The sequence below is a fragment of the Tilletiopsis washingtonensis genome, assembly GCF_003144115.1.
Source record: "Tilletiopsis washingtonensis strain MCA 4186 unplaced genomic scaffold FA09scaffold_1, whole genome shotgun sequence".
In the NCBI taxonomy this organism is placed as follows: Eukaryota; Fungi; Basidiomycota; class Exobasidiomycetes; order Entylomatales; genus Tilletiopsis; species Tilletiopsis washingtonensis.
This window is the reverse complement of record NW_020311998.1, coordinates 629,718-656,403: the sequence shown is the minus strand read 5'-3', so window position 1 is coordinate 656,403 and position 26,686 is coordinate 629,718. Positions and strand designations below refer to the sequence as shown.

Here is a 26,686-nt window from a genome sequence, read left to right as displayed (position 1 = left end):
TCATCCTCGCCGCCAGCGCCAGTGCTGGACGCCGACGGCGGCGGCAGAAAGCGGCGCGCGCCAGAGAAGGAGCTGCGCGGCTGTGGCGTCGGTGGGAGCGGCATGTGCGGCGACGGCGAGTCGTCGTCGGGCGTAGCGGGCAGGCAGGGGAGATAGTAGGTGAGTGGGAAGCTGGCCGGTGGCGGCTCGGGGTTGTCTTCGCTCTCGTCGACGACGATGCGTGGAGCCATGGTGTGGTGGTGGCGTTGCTGTGGGTTTTGCGTTGGTCAGCGGCGCTCGACTGCGCCGGCGTTCGCCTCTTATGCTAGAGTGGCCAAGCGCGAGATGAGGCTCCATCGCGGCATGGTGTGGCCGCACGACGCGAGCACGCACGCTGCGCTGCTCATCATCGTCTCATGTGCCGCGCGCTCAGGGGCCATCCCCGTGAGGGGCGCCATCGCTGCGTGCAGAGCGACGGCGCACGCAGCCTGTTGTGCTCCCGTGCGCACCTATCCATCAGGGGCGCTCTAAGACTCAGCGCTACGGCCCGGACTGGTCGGCGTCGGTGCGCCCGTCCGGAGCCCCGCAATGCGCACCTGCGTGCCTTCCCGCCGGAGCGGGGCTACCGAGCCAGCTTGTCATTCTCACCTACGTCTTGGCGCCACCATCCGCGCTCTCATGCATCCCTAGCTCTGCTAGCTACGCCTTGCGAGCTCACCTCGAGAGGAACTGTTTCACGTGTGAGGTCTGGCGATGGCGAGGAAGCGCTTTGTTGCACCTGAGCGAGATGTTGGCGCTCTCACCGAACCGTGACGCGGTGGGAAGGGAAGCCAGAAGAAGAGACGGCGTGGCGTCCTGCCAGGACGCAGCAGCATCGAGCACCCAAGATGCTCTTTCGTCGGCGACTTTCTGCCCGCCGCTCCCTTCTTCGTCTGCACGAGGCCGGTCCGCAGGAGATGTTGCGCCGCGCTGCGCCCCCCCTGATACGCCCTGGCGCGCTCGGATCGCTGCCTTTTCGAGGCAGCTGAGCGGCTGCGGTTGCTTCATCAAGCCTCATCACAAGCGCTCTTTCGCAGAATCACGGCTGCGGCCTTTGGCGAGCATCAGGCTGCGAAGATTTCGCTTCCATGTGCGGCTTCAAGCTCGGATCTGCCGCTGCAGAGGCCGATTTCGGGCTCACTCCCACGCGTCTGGGCGGACGCACGCTCGGAGGACTCTTACTGCCTCGCGCTGCACGGCCGAGCGGCTCGCCCGCAGCTGCGTCTTGCAAAACGCCGTGCTGATCGATGCTACTTTTTTTTGACCTCGATATGTCACTTTCGATCTTCTGGCTGCAGCACACGGCCACATGAGGATGCATCTGCTCGCCCAAGCTCTGCGTCCGCAGCAGCAGCGGCGGCACCAGCAATCGAGAGCACGAGGCCGCCGTGGCTCCGCGCGGCTTTCGCTAGCTGTGCAGGCCAGAGCGCGTCTCACATGTCTGAAGGGCCGAAAAACACGCTGCAAGGCTCGGGGCTGCATCACAGGTCAACTTGTGTGTCTCCCTGTCACCCTCTTATCCCGTCAACATCTGCGAGAGGACAAGTCGAGCCCTCTGAGGTCGAGGAGGCAGCGCGCCGGCGCGTCATCGTGCGCGGCGGCGGCAGGTCACGTGTGCGCGCCCGGGCAGGCCCGAGCCCCAGCCGCTCAGGAAGGTCGAGCGGCGCGGCCGCGTCTAGACAGCGGCGTGCAGCTCGCTCTCCACTTGGCTCCTCCCTCCTCGTTCCGCCGTGCCCGCCATGTCTGCTCTCGTGCGTGCTCTGCCTAGGCTGCGCATCCTCATGGCTGACACGCATGCTGCTGCAGCTCCGTTCGCGCGCCGTGCCGCTCTTCGCTGCCGCCGCCGCCGCCACGGCTGCCGGTGCCTCGAGCGGCGCCTTTGCGCCCGTGTACGCCGACGACCAGGCCTCGGCGTCGCAGTCGCAGTCGCAGCAGCCGCCGAACGTGCACAAGGTGCGCCTCTCCACTGACATCGCATCGCCGCGCCTCACTCATCGCTCCCGATCCGCAGCTGCCCATCTACTCGCAGCCCGCACCGCCCGTGACGCTCGTCGAGACGCACACGGCCCTCGAGCGCCACGTCGGCGACGCACGCCGTGCCGTCGTGGGCACGGCGTACCAGGCGCAGCACACCGTGCAGGGCCTCGTGGAGCGCTGGATTGGCGTTGAGCGCGCTGTGGAGCGTGAGTGCTGGTTGGAGATAGCCGTGAGGGTCGGAGTTGCGCGAGGCACGCGGGTGCGGTAGAAGGGCAGGGAGATGATGCATGGTGGAAGGCTTGAGGGCTGTGCGGATCTTCGTCGCTGCGAATGGCCGATCATAGCGCAGGCGCAGAGGCCAGAGCGCTTGCAGAGAGGCGGCAGCTTGCCCGAGCGGGTCAAAGGCCGGCGGGAGAGAGTCATGCTGCAGAGCAGCGCAGCGTCACGCCGATGGTGTAGCTTCGCGTGGGCATCCCTCCGTCACAGCGGCACAGATCGGTGGGACAGCGCAGCGCATCATGCTGCAGTGGATCCGTTTGGTACCCGCAAATGCTCACATCTCGCCCACAGGCAAGGTCACGTCGCTCGTGCCCGCCAACGAGAACATGACGCCCGGCCTGCTCTACGTCGGTGTCGCAACACTCGCCGGCTCCGTCTTCACACGGTACCGTGCGTGGATGCGCTGCTCCAGCGCTCAGCGATTGGCTCACATGCTTCCATCAGGTGCCTTCCCGCTGCGGCTGCTCACCCCGCCGCTGGCCTTCGTCGCGTCGCTCAACTACTTCCTGCCGCAAACGGCGGCCAACGTGGGCGCCTTCTACCGCGACGTCGAGGCGGCACACGCGCCGGCGGTGCGCGAGCAGCGCGAGAACCTCGTGCACTACACGCGCGGCATGGCCAACAAGGTGCGCGGCATTGCCGAGGAGGCCAAGAGCGAGGCCGAGGGCAAGTGGGAGGAGGGCCTGCAGGGCGTCGAGAAGTACTCGGGCCTCAAGGTGGCCGGCAAGACGCCGGGACAGGTCGTCGAGGAGGCAAAGCGCGCCATCTAGAGGACGATGCGCGAGAGGGGACGCGGTGCAATCATTCTTGCCCTAGCAGCAGTCGGAGCAGCGTCGACGGAGAGGACAGGATGCTGGTATTACAGGACAGAGACGACAGAGCGTGGCGCAGAGAGAGGCGCGCGAGGCTGCGCTGCCGAGACCTTATACAGGGAGAGCAAGCGGGGCAAGACCGGAAAAGGGACAGACGAGCGCGGCGATGTGTTTCTCGCACAGCTGGTCGAAGAGGCACGGACGGAAGGGTGAGGGCGGAAGACGTGACGTGGGGAGCCAGGGATCGGGAGATGCGGTGCAGCGGACGAGCGTTTGCAAGGTGGCAGCGACTGCGCAAGTGCGAGCGGCACTTTTGTGCTCGACGGAGGAAGTCTCTACTGCACGCGCGGGCGCTTCTGCAGCTGCTCGCGTGCAGCGGCGCCGACGGCCTGCAGTGGCTCGAGGCCCTGCATCTCGTCGTGCGTGCGCACCTTGCCGGCGCCGTCGTGCGAGGGCGCGCCGGCCTCGGCGACGGCGACGGCAGCGTTGGCGGCGGACTCCTCGGCGGCGGCCATGGCGACCTCCTCGGCCGCCTCTCGGATCGAGTCTGCGCCGTCGTGCGGCAGCGGCGCCTCGAGCTGCGTGTCCTCCTCGCCGGGCGCATCGGCCTCGTGCATGTCGTGCTCCTCGTGCGCGTGCTGCTCCTCGTGCTCGTCGTGGTGCTCGAGCGGCGCCGGCTCCTGCGGCTCCTGCTCCTCGGGGCCGCGCGAGCCCGAGGCCTCCATGTGCTGAGCCTCTGCGGCCTGCTGTGCCGCCTCGTGCTGCTCGTGCGTGTAGTACTCCTCCGGCGGCGCCTCGTGCTGCTCGCCCTCCTGCGCCTCCTGTTCTTGCGGTTCCGGCTCCGGCTCAGGCTCCGGCGCCGGCGGCAGGCCGAGCTGCTCGCGGAAGCGCTCGTTCTCGCGGCGCGTCGCCTCGAGCTGCGCCTGCAGGTCGTTCATCGCCTGGTCCATCAGCAGCTTCTCGAGCGTCCACTTCTCAATGTTGCTCTGCTCGTTGTTGCGCAGCTCCTGGATGTAGCGCACCGCCGAGCCGACGATGGCCGACTTGTTCGTCGACTTGGGGTCGCAGCCGGGCACGATCTGCGACAGCTCGGCGATGCCAAGCGAGATCTGCTCGCGGCGGCGGCGCTCCACCTCTTTCTGTGAGTGAATTGGGCTGTCAGTGATGCATCTGGACACCAACGAGGGCCACTCACGTGGTTGTCCTTGCGCACGCGCTCCGCCTCGGGTCCGTTGTTCTTCTTGCCCTTCTTGCCGGGCGTGGCGCCCATGGAAAGGTCGCCGACGTCCATCTGTGCCTCCTGCGCCTGCGCGTCCATCGGGCTGCCGTTCTCGCCGTGCTGGAACGGCAGACGCTCGGCGTCCTCGGCGCCCTCGGCCAGGCGCTCCATGGCAGCGATGGCCTCGCCCTCACGTGCCTCATCATCCTTGTCCTCCTCAACGTACGCCGTCGTCGCGTCCTCCGCCTCGCCCTCGGCGCCGACGGCCTCACCGCCGTCCTGGCGCTCGCCGCCCTCGGCGTTCTTGAAGCCCGAGGCGAACGACGTCAGCGCCGAGGCGGCGACACCCAGGCGCGACGGCGAGTCGTACGGCGCCGGAGCCGACGCCGACGCGCCCGCAGCAGACGCCTCGCCCGACGCGGCCGGCGCCTGTGCGTAGTCGTCCGACGAGCGTTGCTGCAGCGCTGGCGTGAGCAAGATGCGAGGCACCGGCATGGCATACGCGACTCACCGCGGCGAACATGATGCTCGCGAGCTGCTCGTGGTTCAGGCCAGCAAGCACATTGCCGAGGCCGTCGTCGTCGTGCTGCTGCTGCGGTGCCTTGTCGGCGCCGGCCTGCTCCTGCTGCTGCTCGGCGTCGGCATCGTGGTGCACGTGCTCGGCGGTGAGGTCGTCGAGCTTCTGCTGCTGCACGGGCTGCTCAGCGGCGCCGTCGTCGGTGGTCATGGGTGCGGGCGGCGGCGGCGACGGCTCGCGCGCGGCGGGCTGCGACATGGTGCTGCTGAGTGTTGGCGTGCGAGGCCGGCGAGGCGGTGCTCAAGGTGCGTGCGCTGCTACGCGACGCGTCGGGCGGGCGCGGGATGGACGCGTGCGAGCTCGCCGCGCGCGCGTGCCTTCGGAGGTCAGGCCTGGCGGGCGCGGACGACGGCGACGGGCGACGACTGCGCAGTGTGGTGCGCCAAAGGGGTTCGGTGCAGCAGATGCAGCTCAGCTGAGCCAGGTGCGGTGCAGCGAGTGCGCGACCTCGGCGTCGAGAGGCGGTGGGAACAGGGCGCGGCGCGGCGGTGTGGAGGAGCGGCTGGGCGGGCGGCGGGGGCTGGGCGGCACGTGAGATGGTGGTTGGGAGCGCGCACGTGCGATGGAGTGCGAGGCGCGAGAGGCAGAGACGCGGAACTCGCACGGCGCCCAGGCCGCCGGCTGGGGAGTCGCTCGCTTGGCCTGCCTCTCGGCGCCGCGCCCGCACCGCGAAGCTTTCGCTTTGCAGCGCAACCGCACGGCTGGCGCTGGCGCGGCTCGTCGTCGCTTCTCTCTGCGATTCGGCGAAGGCGGCGAGCGGAGCGTGGCTCTGCGCCGGCCTTGCGCTGCCAGCTCGGCGGCGCGCGCGGCGATGCGCCTGCGCCAGCGGCGGCTGCCTCCCAACTACCACCCCCCTTCCACCCTCTTTCCCCACCCCACACCTAGCCCATCATGGTGCGTGCCAGCTCTGCGCGTCTGTCGCTGCACGGCGCAGCGCTGCAATCGACGTCGGGCCGCCCGTAAGGACCGCCGTACTGACACTCTCGCTGCAGTCCGACGACGAGGTCCACAACCAGAACTTCGAGACGGCCCACGCCGGTGCCTCGCTCACCTACCCGATGCAGTGCTCTGCTCTTCGCAAGAGCGGACACGTCGTCATCAAGGGCCGCCCGTGCAAGGTGCGTTGCAGCAGCAGGCGAGGCATGGGGCGGAGCGGCGGGAGAAGGGCATGGGCAGCGGCTGTATGCGTGCTGCGCCGGGCCAGCAGCTCGCGACTGCCAGGCAGAGCACCGGGCTACTGCGTCTGCAGTGCGAGGCGTATAGCAGTCACTGTAGCTGGCGTAGCTAGCAGAGCCATGTCGCCTGCGCCGGCATCGGCGGCGCTTCCTCGCACGCCTTTTCTGTCCCACGGCTCTTCTCACACCCCGTCTGCAGATCATCGACATGTCGACGTCGAAGACCGGCAAGCACGGCCACGCCAAGGTCCACCTGATCGCCACCGACATCTTCACGCAGCGCAAGTACGAGGACATCTCGCCCTCGACGCACAACATGGATGTGCCCAACGTGACGCGCAACGAGTACCAGCTTGTCAACATCGGTGCGTCGCGTGCGTGCCCCAGGGGCACTGGTCAGCTGCTGATGTGCTCTCTCACTGCCTGTAGACGACGGCTTCCTCAACCTCATGTCCGGTGACGGCTCGTCCAAGGACGATGTCAAGGTGCCCGAGGTGCGTCTGCTTGCGGCTTCGTCGTGCTGCTGTCGTGTGCACCCGCTCACCCCGTCACCTCTCAGGGCGAGCTCGGCGAGCAGATTGAGTCGGGCTTCGAGGACGGCAAGGACCTGATGGTCACCATCGTCTCGGCCATGGGCGAGGAGCAGGCTATCTCCTTCAAGGTGCGTAGCATGATACAGGCAGAGATGCAGAGACGCCGGCTGGCGGCGCAGGAGCGGAAGGGGAACGCCGGGTGCCAGTCCGAGCTTGGCTGGGTCCTAAATCGTCCTCTTGCGGACTGGAATGCTCGCTGCGCTGTGATCTGGAGCTGCCTTCTATCCGCGAGCATCACTGACATGGCCCTGTCCCGTTCTACAGGAGGCTGGCCCCGGCAAGTAAATATGCCGAGCCTAGCGAGTGACACCTCGCATGCAGAGGAGAAGACGCATGTGTAGCGGGCATGTAGATTGCAATCGCATCGCCATGCGCGCGCGCACTCGTTCATCCTTCTGCATCGCACCTTCGTCTGCTCTCGATCCCACTCCCTCTTCGATGCGCGCGCCGAACGTCGAATCAGCAGTGTTGCATGCTGGCTCGCACTTCGGTGTCGCATCGCCCTCTCCTTCACTCCCATCCACATCTCGCCCTTGCTCTGCCCATCCCTTGCGTGCATCCGGCTCATCGCCGGCACGGCGCTTCTCTCGTGAAATCAAAATCTTACGCTTGCCTATTTCCCAATGCGCTGCGCCTGTCTCGCTGCGTCGTGTTCCCCGCCCGTTGCAGAAGACTGCTTCTCCCTGCACTGCTTACGGTCGCACGTCTGGTCATGTGGCAGCCCTCTGCTGTAGCGCGAGGCGTTGATGCGAGCTGGCGCCGACAGAAGCTGTGCCGTGGGAGAGGTGCAGACTTCGGCGCGCGTTGAGCAGCTCGAGCTCGGGCCATCGCGTGCGAGGGGACGTGCACTGAGAGCGACTTGATGAGGGGATCGAACGACAGCGCCGAAAGCCACATCTGGCAGGCTCGTCAGAGCAGCCTCAGTCTGGCAAGATCAAATACATTCAGCACTCCCGTCCAGCAGCAGCTGTCGCCCCCACATGCGGGCACCAGCCTCGTCTAGTGGGTCTGACCCTCAGGCGATGATGTAGTTGCCGGCGCTGAGCACGGCCTGCGTCGAATACGGCACAGCGCTGCCCGACTCGGCAGAGACGACAGATGCGACCTGCAGGACGAATTGTCAGCTGCTGCGAGGGCGACGGCCACGCATACAGCACTCACCTCCAGCTCGCTCATCGTCCGGCTCGAGACGAACGCGACGCGCACGGGGAAGAGTACGCCGACATCGTCGACGCCGCTCGGCACGCTGAACTCGAGCTGTCCACTGCTGTCGGCATCGGCCGAGATCTCGGCAATGCTCCACTGCAGGCGCGGCAGGCCCTGCTCGTCCTCCTCGACGCTCCAGTCGCCCGTGGCGCACTCCACGACCGACGGCTGCACGCCGGCCGGCAGCGGGATGGAGAGGTTGAAGTGCAGCAGCTCCAGGTGGCTCGCCTCGAGCTCGTACTCGATCGTCACGTCGCACGCGCCCGAGCCGTCGCCGGCCGGCGAGGGCCAGCAGTTGATCGTGAGCGGCACGGCCGTCTCGTCCTTGGTCGTGGCGCTCCAGCGCAGCACGCCGAGGTTTTGCCGCACGGGGAACGGCTTGGCGGGGTCGCGCAGCGCAATGATGCGCGAGTCGGCCCACGCCTTCTTGTCGACGTGCGGGTGCGTCTTGAAGGTGAGCGCGTCGGGCGCAAGCAGGGCAGAGGCGACAGAAGGTGCGATCTGGAGACGCAGCTTGGCCAGTGTTGGGTCGGTGATGCGCAGCTCGAGGTCACCCTTGAGCTCGAGCGACGTCAGCGAGCCGTCGCGCGTGGCCTCCAGCGAGACGCGCTCCTTGACGACGAGGTGGATGCTGCGAGACAGTGTGAGCGCTATGTCGTGCTCGACGAAACGCCACACGCGCAGCTCACCTTTGTTGCGCGACGGGCGGCAGCAGCTCAAGCGGGTCGACAGTCGCGACGGAGGACTGGATCGGCGCCGACGCCGCAGCGGCCGGTGCAGCGGCCGCTCGCGGCTGCGACGGTGCGGCGGCGGGCAGCTCGGCGTCGCTGCCCATGGCGCCGAGCAGGTCTGCGTTCTTGCTCTTCTTGCCTAGCTGCATGCCCTTGGACTTAAACGGCTTGGCAGCGGGAGCAGCGGGCCTGCACCACAGCGTCAGCAGCCCGCTCATTCATCTCTGCGCGCTCATTACTCACGCTGCGCCCGTGTCCCGCACCACTGGTGCGCTCTGCAGCGGCACGGCATCGTAGCCGCGCCCCGACACGCCTTGGTAGCCCACGTTGCCGCCGAAGCCGGCCGCGCCACGCCGAGCCGCCTCGCGCCGCTGCATCTCCAGCTGCTTTGCCCGGCGCTTCAGCTCCTCCTTAGCCTCCAGCTCCTTGTTCTACGGAGAAGAGTCAGTGGAGTGCAGAGAGCGTAGCTCATAGCCTCGGGGCGCAGCAGAAGCAAGCGCTGCTGTCCCTCATCCTGCACCGCCAGCGCATCGTCTCTCTGCACCACTCACGCGCTCGATGATCTCCTGGATCTTCTCCTCGTGGCTCTCCATCTCCATGATGCTGCGGATCTGCGCCAGGCTGACGTTCTCGCGGTAGCCCAGGCTAACAATCTCGTCGAAGGCGCCGAGCAGCTCAAACGAGTTGCGCAGAATGTCGCGCTCGTCGCAGCTGCGGCACAGGTCGGCGACGGTGCGTGCAAAGAGGTGCAGCGTGTCGATGTCCTGCAGGATGTTGCTGCTCTTGTTGGTGATGAGGATCATGTACAGATCCTCCAGCGGCTGGTACACGTAGCGCACGGCATCCGTCTCGACGCTCGTGTGCTGCGCGCCGGCCGAGATGAGCTTGGGGAAGGAGGCGAGCAGGGCCTCGACGCGCGAGCGCGGGATCTCGCGGAACTGCCGCGAGATGACGGCTGCGATGGTGTGAGCATGCTAAGTACGCCCGGCGAGCGCGGTGCCGACTCACGCTTGCCGCCGCGCGTGCAGATGGAGGCGGCGAGGAGCACCTGGGCGTGCATAGTCAGTAAGCGGGCCCAGCGCAGAGCTGGCGCAACAACGCACCATGGCGGCTCAGTGGACGGGCGGTGCGCGCTTGTTCGGGCGTGAGGATGGGCGTGGTGGTGGTGCGAGGCGAGCTCGTCGTCGCGTCTGTTGCTCCCACAAGGCGCGCGGCGCGCTGGCGCCCCCCGCCCGCCGCCAGCGCCGCCCGTGCGCCCGCAACACCGCGGGACGCGCACGTGGCGCTGGCCGCGCCGCCGCCTCGAGCTGCTTCCTGAGAAGGTCGCGCGACAACGGCCTGCTTTCCCACCGCATCAAGCAGCAGCAAGCACGCCAACATGTCGTTCGTATGCCGCCTAGGCTCTTTGTGTGGCTCTGCACGCGGCGTCTTGGCCGGCAGCATCAGCAGTGGCAGCGCTATGGCAGGGCCCAGCTCGCCTCAGCGGCAGCTCCACTCCTTGCGAAGATCGCCCTGCTGCTGCAGCGCTCGCCGGCCCGCCACGTCCTCTCGCGCCTCGCTGACGCCCAACGTCCGTCTCGCCTGTATCTCCACGTCGGCGCGCAGATCATCTCAGCAAGCATGGATGGGCGCCGCAGCCTCTACGCTGCCGACGCTCTCGCAGAGCATCGAAAGCAACACCCTGCTGGCGGCTACCATGCGTGCCATGCATGTCATTGCGCCGCTCTCGCTCGCAGACTCGAGTTGGGACAACGTCGGACTGCTCGTCGGTGCGTCTGATCTGTCGAGCGTAAGATGCGCCACTCGCTGACTCCCATCCTCAGAGGCACCGGAGCCGCGCAAGAACGCACCGAATGTCTCGGTCGCAATCGACTTGACGACGCAGGTCGTCGACGAGATCCTCGGCTTCGACGTGGGCGTGGCTGTGGTGTACCACCCGTGCGTCCTCCTCATCAACTTGTCTCTGCCTGGCTGACCGCATCGGCACACAGCATCATCTTCCGCGGCCTCAAGTCTCTCACGATGGCCGACTCTCAGCAGCGCTCCTTGCTCCGGCTCATTCAAGCCGGCGTGAGCGTCTACTGTCCTCACACTTCGCTCGACGCAGCAGCGGGGGGCATGAACGACTGGCTGGCCTCATTCGCCACTGCCGACCCTAAGATCGAACGTGAAGAGATCGACGCGAGCAAGTGGAAGAGCATCGCGCCGGCCACGCCGAGCAAGGCGAAGGAGCCGGGACATGAGACGGCGGGCATGGGACGTGTGGTGGAGCTGAATGAGCCGCAGACGATCGATGAAGTGGCGGCGAGACTCAAGCGAGTGCTCGGTGACTCGGGCAAGAAGCCGCTCGGCGACGTTGGTGCGTAGCACGCCTGGCCGGCTCGGGCATTGCACTGACGGCCTGCCTCCTCACAGTGCAAATCGCCCGTGCGGCGAAGCACTCCGGCGCCTCGCGTGAGTTCAGAGCACTGCCTCGCGATGGCAATTGAGCTCACAAGGCGTGCCCCAACAGCTGCACCCATCAATACAGTAGCCGTCTGCGCCGGCTCCGGCGGCTCCGTTTTCCGCGCTGCCAAGGCCGATCTCTGTGAGCAGCTCGCTGTACCATCTCTGCGACGGCTCTGACTCTTCGTGTCGCAGATGTCACCGGCGAGCTCTCTCACGTGCGTCGTAACCCTCTCTCTCTCTCTTTGCCACGTTGCTGACATCCGCATCTGCCGCAGCACGAGCTCCTTGCCTTCACGCAGAATGGCTCGAGCGTAATCCTGCTGAACCACACCAACACGGAGCGGCCTTACCTGCCCGTCCTCGCGACGCGGCTCGAAGCGCTGCTGGAGAAGGCTGGCTCGCCTTGCAGCGTGTACGTCAGCGTGGCGGATCGCGACCCGCTCGAGGCGGCGTGAGCGTAATAGATAGATGGAACGCATGCCTTGGCTGGCCTGAACGTGACTGGCAGTTGGTGTCGTGACGCAGACGCGAGATAGCCGGACGGCAAGGAGATCTAGACACGCGCTATCATTCTCCTTCTCCACCTGCCCATCTCCTCCAATGCCTCTTCTCGTCCCGCCTAGTTGCCCTGACCAGTCGGCGTCCGGCCCTCGTCCCGGCCGGCGTAGAACTTCTCCAGGAACGTCTGCGGCGTGGCTGTTTGAGAGTACGAGTTCAGCCTCGGTCGGCGCAAATGGCGCAGGGTACAGCGCAAATGGCGCAGGGTACAGCCCAAACTTACGTGCAGCCTGATAGATGGACGGAACGGAGAAGAAGAGACTTGTGAGTCAGCGACATCAAGTGGGATGGGGAACGTCTTGAGCAGGAGAAGGCAGCAATGCGCCGCAAGCATCTGTGCGTCTCGTCGGCCGGCGGGCAGCGACATGTGCGGGGTCCAGCAGCTCCACGAGCTGTGTGCAAAGCCTCTATCTGCTTTAAGCAGCAATCTGCCCCACGAGATGATCGGAAGCCGCACGCCATGTCGCAGACGTCGTCGCTGCCAGCTGCTATGTGTTGCTGCCTGCGGCGGGCGCCTGCAAACAAGCTGCTGTCCGCAGAGATCACCGAGCGACCGAGGTCGAGCACCCTCTCGGCCCAGCATCTCCCGTCGCGCATGGCCGCTCTCCCTGCGCCTCTTCTGCGTCGCCAAGCGCGTGTCGCACCAGCTACTCACCTCCTCCTCGGCGAACCAGCGCATGATGTGCGGCACCTGCTTCCACGCATTCATCGTCTCCTGGTACTCGATGTGCGCCTTGAAGAGCATGACATCGAGCACGGCAATGTCGCGCACGTGGCGGTGCGCCTCGAACTTCTGCCGCAGCTTGGCGCGCACGACGGACGGCGGCACGTCGAGGGCGTAGAGGGCGCAGAGCTCGGGTGCGCTGCGGAAGTAGTTGCGGTAGAGCGAGCGCGCCCGGGCGTGCGACTCGGCGAGCGAGCCGCTGATGCGCGTGGTCTGGGCCAGACGGGCCGGGATGGTCGTCATGGCGAGCGACGGAGAGAGGTGGAGAATGGGTGTGTGTAGCGCGAAAGACTCGAGAGAGGCCGCCGGCGGACGAGTCGCGCTGCGCTGGCGGCGACGGCCGGCTCGGCGCAGCTCGGCGCGCGCACGTGCATACTGTACTCGCTAATACAACGAGAGCGCGCCGGTGCTATTCGAATCCCTCCTCTTGTAGTCCAGCGCGACATGCAGGTATATTCCAAGCTTCAACAAGCGCTCCTGAAGTTGAAGTCTAAATGGGGCCACCGCTTGCGGCCGGCCGACCTCCTCTGCCCAAACGCGGCTGGGCGCCGGCCGCGCTCCCTGCCTCCGCACCGCCATCGTCCTCGACCGTCCTCCTCTACGCGCCGCAACTCCAGCCTGTGCTTGAGCCTGCACGTCTCCGAATCGCCGTCGTCGGCCCCGCTTCTCCGTTTGTGCTGCCGCACGTCTCGCTGCTGCTCGCCCTTTCTCCGTCCAGCCTGCTGCGCAGCTGTTGAGCCTGCATCCGCGCTTGGCCATGAACCGCCACCATCCGTATGGCAATGGCGGACCGCCGGGTGGCGGTGGTCCCGGAAGAGGCGGTAAGCGGCACGGCGGCGGCCCGCCGCTACCCAGAGGAGGTGGCGGTGGAGTGGGCCCGTCGCGCGAGTATGCGCCGTATCCGCAACAGCAGCAGCCAGCGCCGGCGCAGCAGCACGGCTACGGCCCTCCGCCGGGCCACAGAGGTGCACCTCCACCGCCGACGCCGCGTGGATATGGCGCAGGAGGCGCCGCATCGCCGCCGCATGCCTCGTCTGGAGGTTATGGCGCGCCGCCTCACTTTCAGCAGCAGCAGCAGCGACCTGGATACCCCGGTGCAGAGCACGCCGCGTCACCGCCGCGCACGCCGCAGTATGGCAACTACGGCTCCTCGGCGCAGTCTCAGCCGCCCAGTCACGCCGGTGCGGCGTACGGTCAGCCTCAGTCCCAAGGTGCGCATGAGTCTTGGTGTATCGTGTTCAGAGTACTGGAGAGTAAGGTCGCGCGGATCGGACGATGGTCAGCTCGCCGCTGCGCCCGCGACTCAGGCACAACGGCCTGCCTTCCGTGCGCGTCTGCCGCATACTTGAACCGCGACGGTCCGGATGAGATTGGCACTCGTGATGCCCCGAAGCGACTGGCGCGAGCCGAGCCAAGTTGTCGCCGAACGGTCGGCCACGAAAAGGCGATGAAGCCGCTGCACGCGAAGCGAAGCAGCTGCCGTGAGCGCCAGCCTCGAGACAAGCTGCACTGCTCGAGACGGCTCTTGGCGTGCAGCGCTCCGTCAACTAAGCTCAGCTGAGTGTACCTGAGCAACGTGCTGCCGGCTGGCCGCGCCCGGCAGGCTGGCGCTCTGCAGCTACGAGCGTGCTGAGCGTGAAGCCTGCAAGGCAGAGCGCCGGCTAGCTGCAGTCCTGCTTGATGTGTCGTGCTCGAGCGAGAGCGAAGGAGAGGCTGACGTTTTGACCGCGCTGTGTCTTCCCGCAGCTGAGCGTGCCCCATACCCAAGTGACCCGTACAACCGCACTGCGAGCGGCAGCGGCGGGCCGCCGCCTTCTTCTGCACCGCCAGACTGGCGCGCTGCGCCCCCGGCGTCCTATGGCGCTGCACCGTCTGTACCGGCGCCTGCTCCTGATCGTGGCTACGCCGCGTCAGGCCCCGTCGTGCCGCCGCCGCGCATCCCTCAGATCGACGTGACGAACCCGCAGCGTGCGCTGCTCGAGGCGCCGAGCCGCACGCTCTTCATCCGCAACATTGCCTACGAGGCGGACCAGGCATGGCTGCGTTCCCGCTTCGAGAGCTTCGGCCAGGTCCGCAGCTACTTTGAGCCGCCGCACAAGCGCGGCCTGCTGTTCGTAGCCTACGTCAGTGTCTGAGCCCGCCGCTGCAGACATGCGCACAACTGACCGCTGCATCTGCTCACAGTACGACTTCCGCTCGGCTGAAGCGGCCAAGGGCGCGCTGCAAGGCTTGCACCTGGCCGGCCGCGATGTGAGATGGTCGAGACCTGTCTATGCCGAGAACCCGAGCTGACCAGACGCTCAGATGGACGTGCACTTCAGCCTGCCGAAGGACAAGGAGATCAACCAGCCGTGCGACCGCGAGAAGAACCAGGTGCGCCAGGGAAGACCTCGCTATGCGCTTGGTCGTATTTGCTGACCACGTGCGCGTGCAGGGCACGCTCTCCATCACGCTCGAGAACCAGGGGCGTCCTGTGCCAGTCGATGAGGCCACCCTCGATGCGGCGTTTGGCGAGTATGGCGAGATCATGCGCATCGTCCCCAGCGGACCGCCGCAGTACGGAGGCCCGCCGCGTCCGGCGCTCGTCACCTTCTTCGACAGCCGCGCGCAGCAGCTCGCCTTCGACAAGCTCAACGGCCAGTGGTGGCACCAGAGCGGCCAGTGGCGCCTGAACATGGAGTGGGACCCGCAAATGCCGCCGCCGGCGCCAACACGTCAGTCTCTTGTCGCGTGTCAATTTGCGCCTCTTGCTGACTAGCATCACCAGCCGCACCTGCTCCTGCATACGCACAGCCTCCACCGCAGTCCGCACCGGCGCCGTATCAGGCTGCGCCTCCAAGCAATGCTCCGCCAGGCGGCTACGGTCAGCCTCCGCTGCCTCGTGGTCCGCCCAACGGCGCACAGAGCCCGCCGCAGTACAACGGGGGTCCGCCGCCAGGCTTCAACGCTCCACCGCCGACGGGCTGGGGTTCCGCAGCTCCTCCACCGGCCCAGAGCCCGATCCCTCATGGCGGCGCTGGTCCATCAGTCGGCGGTCTGCCGCCGCCAGCGAGCGCCAATCGCGCCGGAGAGGTGCCGATGCGGCGGTGGGGCCAGCCTCAGGGCATCGACGTCAAGCCTCCCACGCCCGTGCACGCGCCACCGCCAAGCTCGTACGGAGCTGGCTCGCCGCCGTACGGTCAGGCATCCGCTGGACCGCCGCCTCAGGCTGTGGTACCGCCGCCCAAGCCAGCACCCACGCCACAGGAGAGCGTGAGTCTACGCGCGACGCTCTGCGCACAAGTACCTTTGCTGACGCTCTCATCTACCAATCAGCGTCTCGATCAAGCGCAGAAGGTGCAGCAGCTCCTCGCTTCGCTCAAGAGCGGCAACAGCGCTGCTTCAGCAGCTCGAAGCAGCGCTGTTGCCGCTCTTCCTCCGGCTACCGCCGCACCAGCAGCCGCGCCAGCTGCTGCGCCGAGCGGCGGCTATGCGCTGCCAGCAGGTCTCTCTGCTCTGCTGTCGCAGGTGCAGACTCCGGCCAGCGCCGCGGCGCCCGCTGCAGCGGCAGCACCTGCCCCCACGGCTGCTCAGCAGTCGGGCCAGCAGAGCATGGCCAACATCCTGGCCATGCTCAATCAGCGCTGATGTTCGCGCTTCTCTGCTCCACACGCTACTGCCTCGCCCGCCCTTGCATGTCCAGTGCATCGCATACAATTACAGATTACCCGTGCCGGTGACAAATGAGCGTGATGAGGATCTATGAGCAGCAGACAGGGCTACGAGAAGTGGATGAGGGCGTCGTGGAAGGCGCTGAGCAGCTCGAGGAGGTCGGTGATGTCCATCTGCGCCGCGCGCTGGTCCGAGTAGCCTGTGCCCGTGAGGATGGCGTCGACCTTGGAGGCGAACGGCACGCTCGTGTCCAGCGGCACCTCCTTCTCGGCATGCAGCGTCTTCCAGTTGGACTGCGCACGCTACGTCAGCCAAGCCCAACGCTCTGCAGATGTGACCCGCACTCACCTCCAGCATGGGCAGCACGCCGCTGGCCTGGAAGCACGAGCGCACCGTCTTGTTCCGGCGTGTAAAGACGATGCGAGCGAGGCCGTCGAACTCCTCGAAGCGAATCGCAGGCGGCGGGTTGATGGGGCAGATGCGCACCACGCTGCTCTCGACCTGCGGCGGCGGGCGGAACGAGTTGCGCGAGACCTTCATCACGTGGTCCACCTTGGCGTAGAGCTGCACGTTGGCGCTCAGGCGACACCACAACGGCGAGCCGGGACGGGCGAGCAGACGCAGCGCAAACTCGCGCTGAAACATGAGGATGGCACAGCGGAAGAGTGGCCGGTGCGAGAGCAGCTTGAAGACGAGCGGCGAGGAGATCTGAGAGGCGTGTCAGCCTCGAGGCCCTCGCATCCGGTAAGGCCGCGAGCACAAGCGCCGCCCTGCTCCCTGTGCTGCATCGCGTGCTCACCTGGTACGGCGTGTTGCTGATGCACACGTCAAAGTACGGCAGCTCCGTCTTGCAGAAGTCACCAATCATAATGTCGAGCTTGCGCTGTGCAGGCCTGGCGAGAGGCAAGAACGTGCATCAGCGCCGGTGGCGAGCGAGAGCATGACACAGACCGCAGCGCCGGATGCACCATCACCAGCACAAGGGCACGGCAGCACGCCGGAGGCGGAGTAGAGGAGTGCAGCGATGCGGCAGTCCTCCAGCACAAGGCGCAGCTGAGCCACGCTCGTTCCTCATTCCTCTGCCGCTTGGCCAGTAATCCTGCCACGCCTCTCTTCAAGTCTCGCCCACTCACTTGCCCTGCACACGTTTTGTGAGCTCAGCCGCCATGCGCGGGTCCATTTCGACGACGGTCGTCTTCTTTGCCACCTCGAGGATGCGCACTGTCAAGTTGCCCGTACCTGGGCCGACCTCCAGCACGAGGTCGGTGGACTTGAGCGCCGCCTTGTCGACGATGCTACGCGGGAGTGGCGGTGTGAGCATACAAGCGGCAGTCCTGAGAGCGGAACGACGCACCCCTGCGCCACGAGCGGGTTCTTCAGGATGTGCTGGCCAAAGCGGTCGGTATTGAAGATGGGGTTCTTCGTCGTGCTGGGTGCGGGCGCCGACGAGCTGGCGCCGCTGCTGCTGAAGGCATCCTTGCTGCTGCCCGGGCGCACGTTGCCGGCCGTGGGGCCGTACGGCGCAGAGCGCACGGAGCCTGAGGGCCGAGCTGAAACGGCGCGCGGCATGGCTGGCTGGACGTGAAGAGTGTGAGGTGTGAGAGTCGGGCGCTGAGGTGCGCGAGAGGCAGGGAGATGGTGGCAGAAGAGAACCTGCGTCCAGGTCGCACCCCCGCGCGCCAATTTTTGGCAGGCCGAGCCGCCGCCCGAGTGCCGCCGCGGTCGCCGCGGACCGCCGAAGCTCGCACCACGCCGTCGTGTCGCTGCACCTTCTTGCCCTTTCACCATCACCTCATCCGCCAGCTCTCACTCTCCGCAACCCTAGCTAGTTTCGCACTCTCACGTATCGCAGAACCGCGCCTCCATCTCTTACCTGCGCCGCTGCTCCGAGCGTCATGTCGCGGCCTGCCGAGCAGGGTGAGTGTCACAGAGGCGGCCGCACCTGTCTTGCACCCGCTCATGCCCCACGTCAGACCGGAATCAGGATGCCACGTGCTACGTGGGCAACCTCGACGAGCGCGCCAGCGATGCGCTGCTCTGGGAGCTGATGCTGCAGGCCGGTCCCATCGTCAACGTGCACCTGCCCAAGGACCGCATCACGTCGGCGCACCAGGGCTACGGGTTCGCCGAGTACGCCACCGAGGGCGACGCCGACTATGCCTGCCGCATCCTCAACGGCATCAAGCTCTTCGGCAAGCCGCTGCGCGTCAACAAGGCGAGCAGCGACCGCAAGCAGATCGACATTGGCGCCAACTTGTTCGTCGGCAACCTGGACTCGGGCGTCGACGAGCGCCTGCTGTGGGAGACGTTCCAGACGTTTGGCCCGGTGGTCGGCCTGCCGAAGGTGAGTGTGGGCGTACGGGCTGCAGCGCCATGACAGCAGAGGCTGCTGTGTGGCAAGAGAAGGAATCAGCCGAGAGTGAGTGGCACATGCCGGCTCTGACACCCTCCGTCCAGGTGGCACGCGACCCCGAGACGAACGCTTCCAAGTCGTACGGCTTCGTCTCGTACGACTCCTTCGAGGCGGCCGATGCAGCCATCGAGGCGCTGAACAACCAGTTCCTGCTGAACCGCGCCATCACGGTGGCCTATGCGCTCAAGAAGGACGGCAAGGGCGGCGAGCGGCACGGCACGGCCGCCGAGCGGCTGCTGGCGGCGCAGGCACGCAAGAACAACGCCATGCCTGTGCGCCCGCAACTCGGCTCGTGGGCGCAGCCGCCGCCGGGCGCACCGCCGGGATGGGGAGCGATGGACGGCGGCATGCCGGGTGGCCCACCACCGCCGCCGCCTGGAGGCCCGCCGCAGTTCGGTGCGCCGATGGGCTTTGACCCCTACGCCGGCCCACCACCAGGCGGCATGGTGCCGCCGCCACCCGCTGGCTACCCAGGCCCGCCGCCGATGGGCATGCCGCCGATGGGCCCGCCGGGCTTCATGACGGGCAGCAACAACGCGCCGCTGGGCGCACGGCAATAGCTGCCGCATGGCGAGAGGAGGAGCGCAGGACAGGTTCTGTATTGGAGTGCGCGTGCAGCGACACGCGCCAGGGCGCTGTCAATCATCATGGGGACACGCCCTCGTCATCATCAGCACAGAGCACAGAGGGGCAGAGGAGCGCAGCACAGAAGTATAGATATTGGCGTGTCCGTGGCAGGACGTGGTGGTATCAAGGCCCAGCGACGAGCGGTGCAGAGAGCGTCTCGACGCTCTAGTGAGGATGAAGGTGCCCTCACGAGGCAGTGTGAGTAGGCGCCGTGCTCGTGGCCGTTGGCACGCGCCCAGCCTCTTCGTTCTTCTTGGCCTTCCAGTTGATGTAGCACGGCACGTCGGGCGCCGTCTTTGACGGCATGGCCATCTCCTGGAAGAAGAGCGGCACGCGGCCCGAGGCGTCGGACTGCAGGAACATGCTGTGTTGACGCATGAGCATGTGCTACGCTGCCTCAGAGAGAGCATGCGAACTCACCGCCACTCGGTCGTGCCGTCTGCGCGCTCGTGGATCGCCTCGACGCTGGCGTAGTAGGCGCGCACGTAGCCCTCCGGCCCGCGCTCGGGGCACTTGTCATGCGACACGGGCAGCTGGATGACGATGAAAGAGCGCAGCGCATCCGGGCCCGGCTCAGGCAGCGACTCGCCCTTGAGCGAGGCCAGCAGCTGCGCCTCATGCGCCTCGCTGTACGGCTCGGCGTGCCGCGGCAGCTCGAGCGTCAGCAGCAGCTGCAGGAAGTCGCGGTTTGCCGTCAGGGTCGGCAGTGCGTCTGGCGAAGAGACAAATGTCAGCAGCGCAGCGCGGACTGCATCGAAATGCTGCAGCCTCGGTTCTCAGATCCGCGAGCTGCTCATCAAGTCCGACAACAAGTACGCGGACTGGCCGCATGTCGCGCATCCCACTCGGCAGCACACTTACAAGTATTGTTCCACACCTCGGCGACGCCGCGCTCCAGCACGTCGACCTCGACGGCACTCGTCATCTCCTCGATGTACTCGGTCTCCTGCGATGGGTGGTCGACGAAGAGGCCGGCGCGGAAGTCGTCCCACGTCAGGTTGCCCTTTGTCTGCGCGGGCGGGTGGACCTGCGGACATAGACGTTAGCGGGCAGAAAGCGCGGTGAGAGAGCCAGGGCATGCATCAAGCCGGCGCTAGAAGGATGAGAGGCCAGGGCATCGTGTAGCTGATGCAGAAGCAACGAGCTGACAATGCTGCCACAGCCGCTCCACAGCCAGCGCCAGAGCGATAGACCTGCCCTCCTCGCGCTCGCCCGTTCTCCTCTCTCTCGCCTCTTCCAAGCATCCTGCTCTACTCCACCTGCGTCCATCTCTCTCCACTCACGCTGTGTCTGCCGTGCCATGCGCACTTGGCCAGGCGACCCTGGTGCACACTGGGGCCCTTGAACACCTGCACGTCGGCCACCTCGGTCTTGACGACCTTGCCCTTGCTCCATCCGAGCGAGGCACGCGTCATGGCAAATGCCTGGCGCACGAGCGCATCGCGCGCCTCGGCGCTCAGACGCCCATCAGCACCGCCCGCGCAGAGCGAGGAGATGGGCAGCGGCGCGGCGCCGAAGGGAAAGATGGCGTCGGGGGCGGGAGTGGCCATGTTTGAAGGTGCTACAGGTGATGGAGGTTGGGAAGCGAGAGGAAGCGGCGTGCGGCGGCGTCCCCGGTCAAGTCAGCAGCACGCAGCGCATGGCCTGATCGGCGTGCGGCAGCAGCGGCCAACCTCCACCGCGGCGCGGCGCGCAGATGCAGCGAGCTCCCGCATGCCGGCCGGCACGTCGGCAGGACGCCGCATGCCCGACCCCGCGCCAGGTCGTGCGCCGCCTCAGCGCAGAGAGGTCGTCCATGAGCACCCTTCTGCTTGGCGAGCCCGGAACATGATCGTACATGCTTATTCGAAGCTGTGAGCTCCGCTTATGAGCGAGATCCGAGAGTATGGCTCCGCACGCCCCTCTGGGCACTCGACTTTGCTGCCAAGCACGCCGGATCTGATAGCACGGCCGGCGCGGAGAAGCAGCACGCAGCGAGCGCCGCGCACAGCGGCACACGCGGCGCCAGCGCAGACGCAGCGACCTCGATGTCGCCCGAGGCTGCCTGGTGCTGGGAGCATTGACCCGGTCGTCGTCACAGAGGCAGCGATGTCGCGGCCCTTGGTCCTTGGACGGCGGCTGGCGCGACACCCGAGGCGAGGACGGCGGAGAGCGCCACGCAGCTCGGCAACTTGTCTGGCACCGGGCCGCCGGCACAGGCAGCGGCGCAGGAGAGAGGGCGCAGCGCTAACGGCGGCGCCGAGGCACGCGAGCAGCGGCGGCAAAGCCGAAGCTTCACCGCAGCAGGCGCCTCGGCCTCCTTGCGGCTTGCTGCTTCCGCATCTTCTCATCTCACCACATTCACGCCAGGCCCACCTTCTCCAACGTTCACCACTGAGACGACATCTGCACATACTCGCATGCGACTGCGCTACATGCGCTCAGCATAGCCGCTCGTCGACCCCTCTGCGCCCACCGCCTTATCTCCGCACGCCCGCACGCGAGCGCCACCCGCGGCCATGTCCGCCGCACTCGCTGCTGAGCCGCTGCTCGGCGCAGCGGCCTCATCCGAGCCGTATGAAGACGGCGAGAAGCAGCCGCAGGGCGTGACGGCCACGTTGCAGGTCTCGGGCATGACGTGCGGCGCCTGTGTCGAGGTGAGTGTGCGGCCTAGCGGCGAAGGAGCAGCGAATCGCAGCACGGCACTGCGGCAGGAGGACTGCCGCAAGTGCCACACCTGACCTGTCGCTGATCACAACTGCGCAGACGATCGAGCGCATGCTGCGCACACAGGCCGGCATCTACTCCGTCACCGTGGCGCTGCTGGCCGAGCGCGCCGTCGTCACGTACGACGCTGAGAAGTGGACGCCGGCCTCGCTGGCCGAGGAGATCGACGACATGGGCTTCGAGGCGACACCGCTCGAGGAGGCGGCCGAGGACAGCGTGACGCTGCGCATCTACGGCATGACGTGTGCCAGCTGCACAGGCACCGTCGAGCGGGCCCTGGCGGCGCGGGCAGGCGTGCTGGACGCCAGTGTCAATCTCGCCCTCGAGACGGCCAGCGTGCACTTCGATCCCGCAAAGGTGGGCGTGCGCGACATCGTCGAGTGTGTCGAGGAGTGCGGCTTCGATGCGACGCTCGCTGCGGCAGATGGCGACTCGACGCAGCTGCAATCCCTCTCGCGCGTCAAGGAGGTGGCCGAATGGCGCGCTGCCTTTCTCTTCTCCCTCAGCTTCGCCGTGCCCGTCTTTCTCGTATCGATGGTGCTGCCAAAGTGGGGCGCTGCACGCAGCGTGCTGCGCTGGCAGCCGCTGCCCAACCTCTTCCTCGAAGATCTCATCTGCCTCGCCCTCACGATTCCCGTGCAGTTCGGCATCGGCAAGCGCTTCTACGTCAGCTCCTACCGCGCACTGCGCCACGGCGGCGCGACGATGGATGTGCTCATCGTGCTCGGCACCACGGCCTCGTTTGTCTACTCCAGCCTGTCGATGCTATTTGGCCTGCTGTGCGGCAGCGGCCAAGACTGCGCCAAGCCGGCGACGTTCTTCGACACGAGCACCATGCTCATTACATTCGTGACGTTCGGCCGCTACCTCGAGAATGCGGCCAAGGGCAAGACGAGCGAGGCGCTCTCGAAGCTCATCGGTCTCACGCCCAGCACGGCGGTGATCTACCGCGACGGCGCGGCGCTGAGCGTCGAGCACAAGGTGCCGTCGGAGCTGATCCAGCGCGGCGACTACGTCAAGGTCGTGCCCGGCGAGAAGATCGCGGCTGATGGCGTCGTGGTGCGCGGCAGCAGCAACGTCGACGAGAGCATGGTCACTGGCGAGGCGCTGCCCGTCGCCAAGCAAGAAGGCAGCGTCGTCATCGGCGGCACAGTCAACGGCATGGGCTCGTTTGACTTTCTCGTCTCGCGCGCCGGCAAGGACACGTCGCTGGCGCAGATTGTGCGTCTCGTCTCGGAGGCGCAGACAAGTAAGGCACCGATACAGGCCTTCGCCGATCGCGTGGCCGGCATCTTCGTGCCATGCGTCGTCGGCCTCGGCAGCTTCACGTTCATCGCGTGGATGATCATCTCGCACCTGCTCGCACCGCCTTCGCTGCCCGATGTCTTCCGGCAAGAAGGCGCCACGCGCCTCATGGTCTGCCTCAAGCTCTGCATCTCCGTCATCGTCGTCGCGTGCCCCTGTGCGCTCGGCCTCAGCACACCAACGGCCGTCATGGTAGGCACAGGCGTCGGCGCACAGCACGGCATCCTCATCAAGGGCGGTGGACCGCTCGAGGCGAGCCACTCGGTCGAGCGCGTCCTCTTCGACAAGACTGGCACGCTCACTGAGGGCAAGCTCACAGTCTCGGCACTCTGCTGGGCCGATGGCGAGCCGGAGGAGGCGGTCAGCGCTGATGCTGCGCCGCTGCGCAACATGAGCGCACCCGCAGCGGGCGGCCTCTCACGACGCAGCGTGCTCGAAGCTGTCGGCGCCGTCGAGCTGCGCAGCGAGCATCCACTTGGCCGCGCGGTGGCAGACTTCTGCAGTGCTCAGGCGTCCAAGAGCCACGAGGAGCAAGGCGCACACGGCGTTCCGGCTACGCCCTCCACAAGCGACTTCCTCAACGTCGCGGGCTCCGGCGTCTCGTGCCGAGCGACGCTGCCCAGCGGCAGCACGCATCTGGTCAAGATCGGCAACCTGGCCTACGTGCAAGGCAAGGGTGCCGGTGCGCGGCCACCTGCCCGTCTGGCGGCCTTCAACGACGCACAAGAGGCGCAGGGCCGCACCGTCGTCTTTGCGACGCTCGACGGCTCGCTGGTTCTGGCCTTTGCGCTGGCTGATCGGCTGAAGCCCTCTGCGCGGCCGTGCGTGGATGCGCTGCGTGCCATGGGCATCAGCGTTGGCATCATGACGGGCGACAGCGAGGCGACTGCGCTTGCGATTGCACGCGAGCTGGGCATCGAGGCGCACGACGTGCACGCCGGCATGAGTCCGAACGGCAAGCGCGGCGTCGTGGTGCGTCTGCGGCAAGAGGCCGAGGCGGCGGCACTCAAGGCCGGCCGACGCGATCGCGGCGGCATCGCCATGGTCGGCGACGGCATCAACGACTCGCCGGCGCTGGCGGCGGCGACGCTGGGCATCGCGCTGGCATCCGGCAGCGAGATTGCCATGGAGGCGGCCGACGTGGTGCTCATGCGGCCTCAAAGCCTGCTCGACGTGCCGGCCAGCCTGCATTTGGCACGCCGCATCTTCCGGCAGATCCGCTTCAACTTCGTCTGGGCGACGTGCTACAACATCATCGGCATCCCGCTCGCCATGGGCCTCTTCCTGCCGTGGGGCTACCACCTGCATCCGATGACGGCCGGCGCAGCCATGGCGTGCAGCTCCGTCTCCGTCGTGCTCAGCTCCCTCACGCTGCGCTGGTGGCGCCGCCCGGCGGCACTGCAGGATCAGAGCGCAGCGTATGCCGACGGCTCAAAGCCGACCGAGTCGGCCGTTGCTCGCCTCGAGGGCGCCCTCGAGTGGCTCTCGGCGTCTGCGGGAAGCGTGAGCGACGCAGCTCTGCGCCGCATCAACGCTCTGCGCGGCCGTCGCGGCGAGTCGCGCGCCGACTATCAGGCTCTGCCTGTCGAGATGGCCTAGCCTCATGCTCCAGCACTGCTCCTCCTCCCATCTGCGCCTCATCTCCACGTCACGCTGTCACTGTCTCCCCACATTCGCCTGTAACTTATCACACTCCGCAAGCATCTTGACACTGCTGCTGTCTGCCGTCGAGCATCCCGTCGATGGCATTTGATTATCGCGTGAGCCTGGCATCGGCGTCACAGATGAGGCAGTTGCAAGCCTTCTCTCAGGCACCATGTCGGCTGCTGCATCGCCGCATGTCTCTCGCGCGCGCGCTGCCTCCACGCAGGCGCGGGTATCCGTCCTCCACTGTCGATGCGCGGCCAGCACTGCGCGCGCAACGGAGTCTGCGTCTCGAGATGCTTAGAAGCAGAAGACTTGCTGTGGGGCGAAGGTGTGCTCTCGTCAGCTCGCGACGCAGACATCCTCGTCCGCGCGGCACTCACGTCGTGCAGCTTCGACACGGTGTTGGGCTTCTGGTACTTGAGCTCCTCGAGGTGCTTCTTCATGGCGTTGATCATGGGCGGCGGGCCTGCAGGCGGTAGTGTCAGCACGCGCACGGTGCCGCAGCCTGCCAGCACGACTCACCGCAGAGCAGCACCTTGGCGTCGTCCTTGGGGCCGGCAAAGACCTCCTCGATCTTCTCCTTGGAGACGAAGCCCTCGCCGCCCTTCCAGCCCTGCGGCGGCTCGTTGAGGAAGTAGTGCACGTCGAACTTGTCGTTCTTCTCCGCCAGCTCGTCGAGCTCCTTGCGGCAGAGGATGTCCTCCTCCTTGACGTTGGCGTAGATGAGGTCGATCTTGGTCGTGTCCTTGGGGTCCTTCATGGCCGCGCGGATGATCTGCAGCATGGGCGTGATGCCCGTGCCGCCGGCAATCATGCCGATGTGGCTCGCGAGGCCGGGGCCGTAGCGCATCTGGCCCTTGGGGCCGCGCACCTGCAGCGAGTCGCCGATCTTGAGCGTAGAGACGTGCTTGGAGATGTTGCCGTTGGGGTAGGTCTGGTGGAGGGTGAGCATTGCGGCAGGGAGATGCGTGCGAGCTGCTCACCTTGATGAGCAGGTCGAAGAAGCCCTTGTCGTCGTCGGAGCTGGTGGGCGTGTAGGAGCGCTGCACCTTCTTGCCGTCGCACTCGGCCTGCACGCTGATGTGCTGGCCGATGGGCAGGCCGAGGATGGAGCGGCTGGACGGGAGGCGGAAGCGGTAGCTGCGGTGCAAGGGTCAGCACTGCTGCTGAGCATGCCGCATCCGAGCCATACGCACAGCGCCGTGTTGGAGCTGTACTCGTGCTTCTCCATGAGCTTGAAGGAGCGCCACTCGGTGGGGTCGAGCTCCGGCTTGTCCTCTGCAGGTGCGGTGGATCAGCATGCATGCCAAGGGGAAGTGGCCAGGCCCGTGCTGCTCTCTGGCCCACATCTGCGTCACTGCGGATGCGTGCCTCGCTGCAGACGTGGCCCTCCACTGCGCACACTCACTGTTGGCGGTGATGAAGAGCAGCACGGCGGCACTGGCAAAGAGGCCGACGATGAAGGCGAGGATCATGTTGGGGTCCATGATGGCGGTGGCCGATGCGGCGGCGGCGAGAGGCGTGATGTGCGGAAGGCGTGCGGCGGCGGCGTGGAGCGCAGCGAGGCAGAGAGAAAAGGAGAGGAGCGCAGAGAGCGTGGCAAGTGCGGCGTCGCTGTTGGGCATGCACGGGATGCAAGTGGTGCGGAGCGAAGGAGCGAGTGCGGGGACGGCGAGGCGGAGCCTCAGCACGGCGACGCCGTACGGCGCCGGCAGATCAGATCAGCGCTCAGGCAGCGCATCAGCGCAGCGCCGGCGGACTCGGCGAGGGTGACGTACGAGAAACGTCGGCGCTGCTCCACAGCAGCAGGCGCGCCGCGAGTGTCGGTGCGCGCTGCCGCCGCGCCGCCGCAATCCTTCCGGCCGGCGGCTCCTCATTCGCAGCACGCCCGACTTTTGAAACGCGGACGCTGCGCAGCATATGGCTTGCCAAAGCGCAGGACGGGTCCTCGGCGCCCTGTGGCTGGACAGTCGTCCGAAGCACCGGCGCCTTCATTTTGCAAGTCTGACCTGCCATTCCG

The 26,686-nt window shown here is 66.8% G+C and overlaps 13 protein-coding genes across 13 annotated transcripts; 6 read left to right on the top strand and 7 right to left on the bottom strand.

The window, feature by feature from the left end:
• Nucleotides 1-1,280: 1,280 nt before the first annotated feature.
• On the bottom strand, nt 1,281-2,197 carry FA09DRAFT_9120 (hypothetical protein). Its single transcript, XM_025745895.1, has one exon. The coding sequence runs from the start codon at nt 1,989-1,991 to the stop codon at nt 1,527-1,529; it is 465 nt and encodes a 154-aa protein (XP_025601569.1). The 5' UTR covers nt 1,992-2,197; the 3' UTR covers nt 1,281-1,526.
• Nucleotides 2,027-3,044, top strand: FA09DRAFT_292756 (hypothetical protein; the record flags this gene model as incomplete). Its single annotated transcript, XM_025740023.1, has 3 exons — nt 2,027-2,201; nt 2,566-2,664; nt 2,719-3,044. Coding segments are annotated over 3 exons (600 nt in total), but the record flags the coding sequence as incomplete, so codon positions are not given.
• A 930-nt stretch (nt 3,045-3,974) lies between these two features.
• Nucleotides 3,975-4,560, bottom strand: FA09DRAFT_303470 (hypothetical protein; the record flags this gene model as incomplete). Its single annotated transcript, XM_025740443.1, has 2 exons — nt 4,282-4,560; nt 3,975-4,225 (listed from the first exon to the last, which is right to left on the bottom strand). Coding segments are annotated over exons 1-2 (444 nt in total), but the record flags the coding sequence as incomplete, so codon positions are not given.
• A 1,015-nt stretch (nt 4,561-5,575) lies between these two features.
• FA09DRAFT_327241 (eukaryotic translation initiation factor 5A-2) lies at nt 5,576-7,262 on the top strand. Its single transcript, XM_025741332.1, has 6 exons — nt 5,576-5,776; nt 5,875-6,000; nt 6,257-6,422; nt 6,487-6,551; nt 6,617-6,718; nt 6,915-7,262. Exons 1-6 carry the CDS (start codon nt 5,774-5,776, stop codon nt 6,933-6,935), a joined length of 483 nt encoding a protein of 160 aa, XP_025601566.1. The 5' UTR covers nt 5,576-5,773; the 3' UTR covers nt 6,936-7,262.
• Nucleotides 7,263-7,558: 296 nt separating this feature from the next.
• FA09DRAFT_327240 (hypothetical protein) lies at nt 7,559-9,771 on the bottom strand. Its single transcript, XM_025741331.1, has 7 exons — nt 9,691-9,771; nt 9,596-9,635; nt 9,139-9,542; nt 8,831-9,018; nt 8,546-8,776; nt 7,812-8,487; nt 7,559-7,755 (listed from the first exon to the last, which is right to left on the bottom strand). Exons 1-7 carry the CDS (start codon nt 9,691-9,693, stop codon nt 7,666-7,668), a joined length of 1,632 nt encoding a protein of 543 aa, XP_025601565.1. The 5' UTR covers nt 9,694-9,771; the 3' UTR covers nt 7,559-7,665.
• A 167-nt stretch (nt 9,772-9,938) lies between these two features.
• Nucleotides 9,939-11,512, top strand: FA09DRAFT_327239 (NGG1p interacting factor 3). Its single transcript, XM_025741330.1, has 8 exons — nt 9,939-9,970; nt 10,193-10,356; nt 10,411-10,525; nt 10,579-10,946; nt 11,003-11,041; nt 11,100-11,174; nt 11,228-11,250; nt 11,311-11,512. Exons 1-8 carry the CDS (start codon nt 9,966-9,968, stop codon nt 11,488-11,490), a joined length of 969 nt encoding a protein of 322 aa, XP_025601564.1. The 5' UTR covers nt 9,939-9,965; the 3' UTR covers nt 11,491-11,512.
• An 81-nt stretch (nt 11,513-11,593) lies between these two features.
• FA09DRAFT_327237 (NADH dehydrogenase, alpha subcomplex, subunit 6) lies at nt 11,594-12,579 on the bottom strand. Its single transcript, XM_025741329.1, has 3 exons — nt 12,249-12,579; nt 11,817-11,823; nt 11,594-11,731 (listed from the first exon to the last, which is right to left on the bottom strand). Exons 1-3 carry the CDS (start codon nt 12,558-12,560, stop codon nt 11,655-11,657), a joined length of 396 nt encoding a protein of 131 aa, XP_025601563.1. The 5' UTR covers nt 12,561-12,579; the 3' UTR covers nt 11,594-11,654.
• Nucleotides 12,580-12,890: 311 nt separating this feature from the next.
• Nucleotides 12,891-16,033, top strand: FA09DRAFT_327235 (hypothetical protein). Its single transcript, XM_025741328.1, has 8 exons — nt 12,891-13,528; nt 14,064-14,440; nt 14,502-14,567; nt 14,622-14,690; nt 14,752-15,031; nt 15,085-15,569; nt 15,633-15,673; nt 15,725-16,033. The coding sequence occupies exons 1-8, from the start codon at nt 13,075-13,077 to the stop codon at nt 15,942-15,944; spliced, it is 1,992 nt and encodes a 663-aa protein (XP_025601562.1). The 5' UTR covers nt 12,891-13,074; the 3' UTR covers nt 15,945-16,033.
• Nucleotides 16,024-17,616, bottom strand: FA09DRAFT_327234 (rRNA adenine dimethylase). The gene is made up of 5 exons (XM_025741327.1): nt 17,323-17,616; nt 17,102-17,263; nt 16,768-16,861; nt 16,317-16,676; nt 16,024-16,261 (listed from the first exon to the last, which is right to left on the bottom strand). Exons 1-5 carry the CDS (start codon nt 17,535-17,537, stop codon nt 16,076-16,078), a joined length of 1,017 nt encoding a protein of 338 aa, XP_025601561.1. The 5' UTR covers nt 17,538-17,616; the 3' UTR covers nt 16,024-16,075.
• A 145-nt stretch (nt 17,617-17,761) lies between these two features.
• FA09DRAFT_327233 (hypothetical protein) lies at nt 17,762-19,107 on the top strand. Its single transcript, XM_025741326.1, has 3 exons — nt 17,762-17,885; nt 17,942-18,312; nt 18,426-19,107. Exons 1-3 carry the CDS (start codon nt 17,864-17,866, stop codon nt 18,939-18,941), a joined length of 909 nt encoding a protein of 302 aa, XP_025601560.1. The 5' UTR covers nt 17,762-17,863; the 3' UTR covers nt 18,942-19,107.
• Nucleotides 19,085-20,429, bottom strand: FA09DRAFT_327231 (hypothetical protein). The gene is made up of 3 exons (XM_025741325.1): nt 19,870-20,429; nt 19,429-19,720; nt 19,085-19,372 (listed from the first exon to the last, which is right to left on the bottom strand). Exons 1-3 carry the CDS (start codon nt 19,931-19,933, stop codon nt 19,195-19,197), a joined length of 534 nt encoding a protein of 177 aa, XP_025601559.1. The 5' UTR covers nt 19,934-20,429; the 3' UTR covers nt 19,085-19,194.
• Nucleotides 20,430-21,714: 1,285 nt separating this feature from the next.
• Nucleotides 21,715-24,722, top strand: FA09DRAFT_8716 (heavy metal translocatin). The gene has a single exon (XM_025745877.1). It carries the CDS (start codon nt 21,766-21,768, stop codon nt 24,616-24,618), a length of 2,853 nt encoding a protein of 950 aa, XP_025601558.1. The 5' UTR covers nt 21,715-21,765; the 3' UTR covers nt 24,619-24,722.
• On the bottom strand, nt 24,696-26,348 carry FA09DRAFT_327229 (ferredoxin reductase-like protein). Its single transcript, XM_025741324.1, has 6 exons — nt 26,075-26,348; nt 25,863-25,944; nt 25,650-25,806; nt 25,189-25,600; nt 25,047-25,132; nt 24,696-24,981 (listed from the first exon to the last, which is right to left on the bottom strand). The coding sequence occupies exons 1-6, from the start codon at nt 26,289-26,291 to the stop codon at nt 24,964-24,966; spliced, it is 972 nt and encodes a 323-aa protein (XP_025601557.1). The 5' UTR covers nt 26,292-26,348; the 3' UTR covers nt 24,696-24,963.
• Between the last annotated feature and the right edge of the window lie 338 nt (nt 26,349-26,686).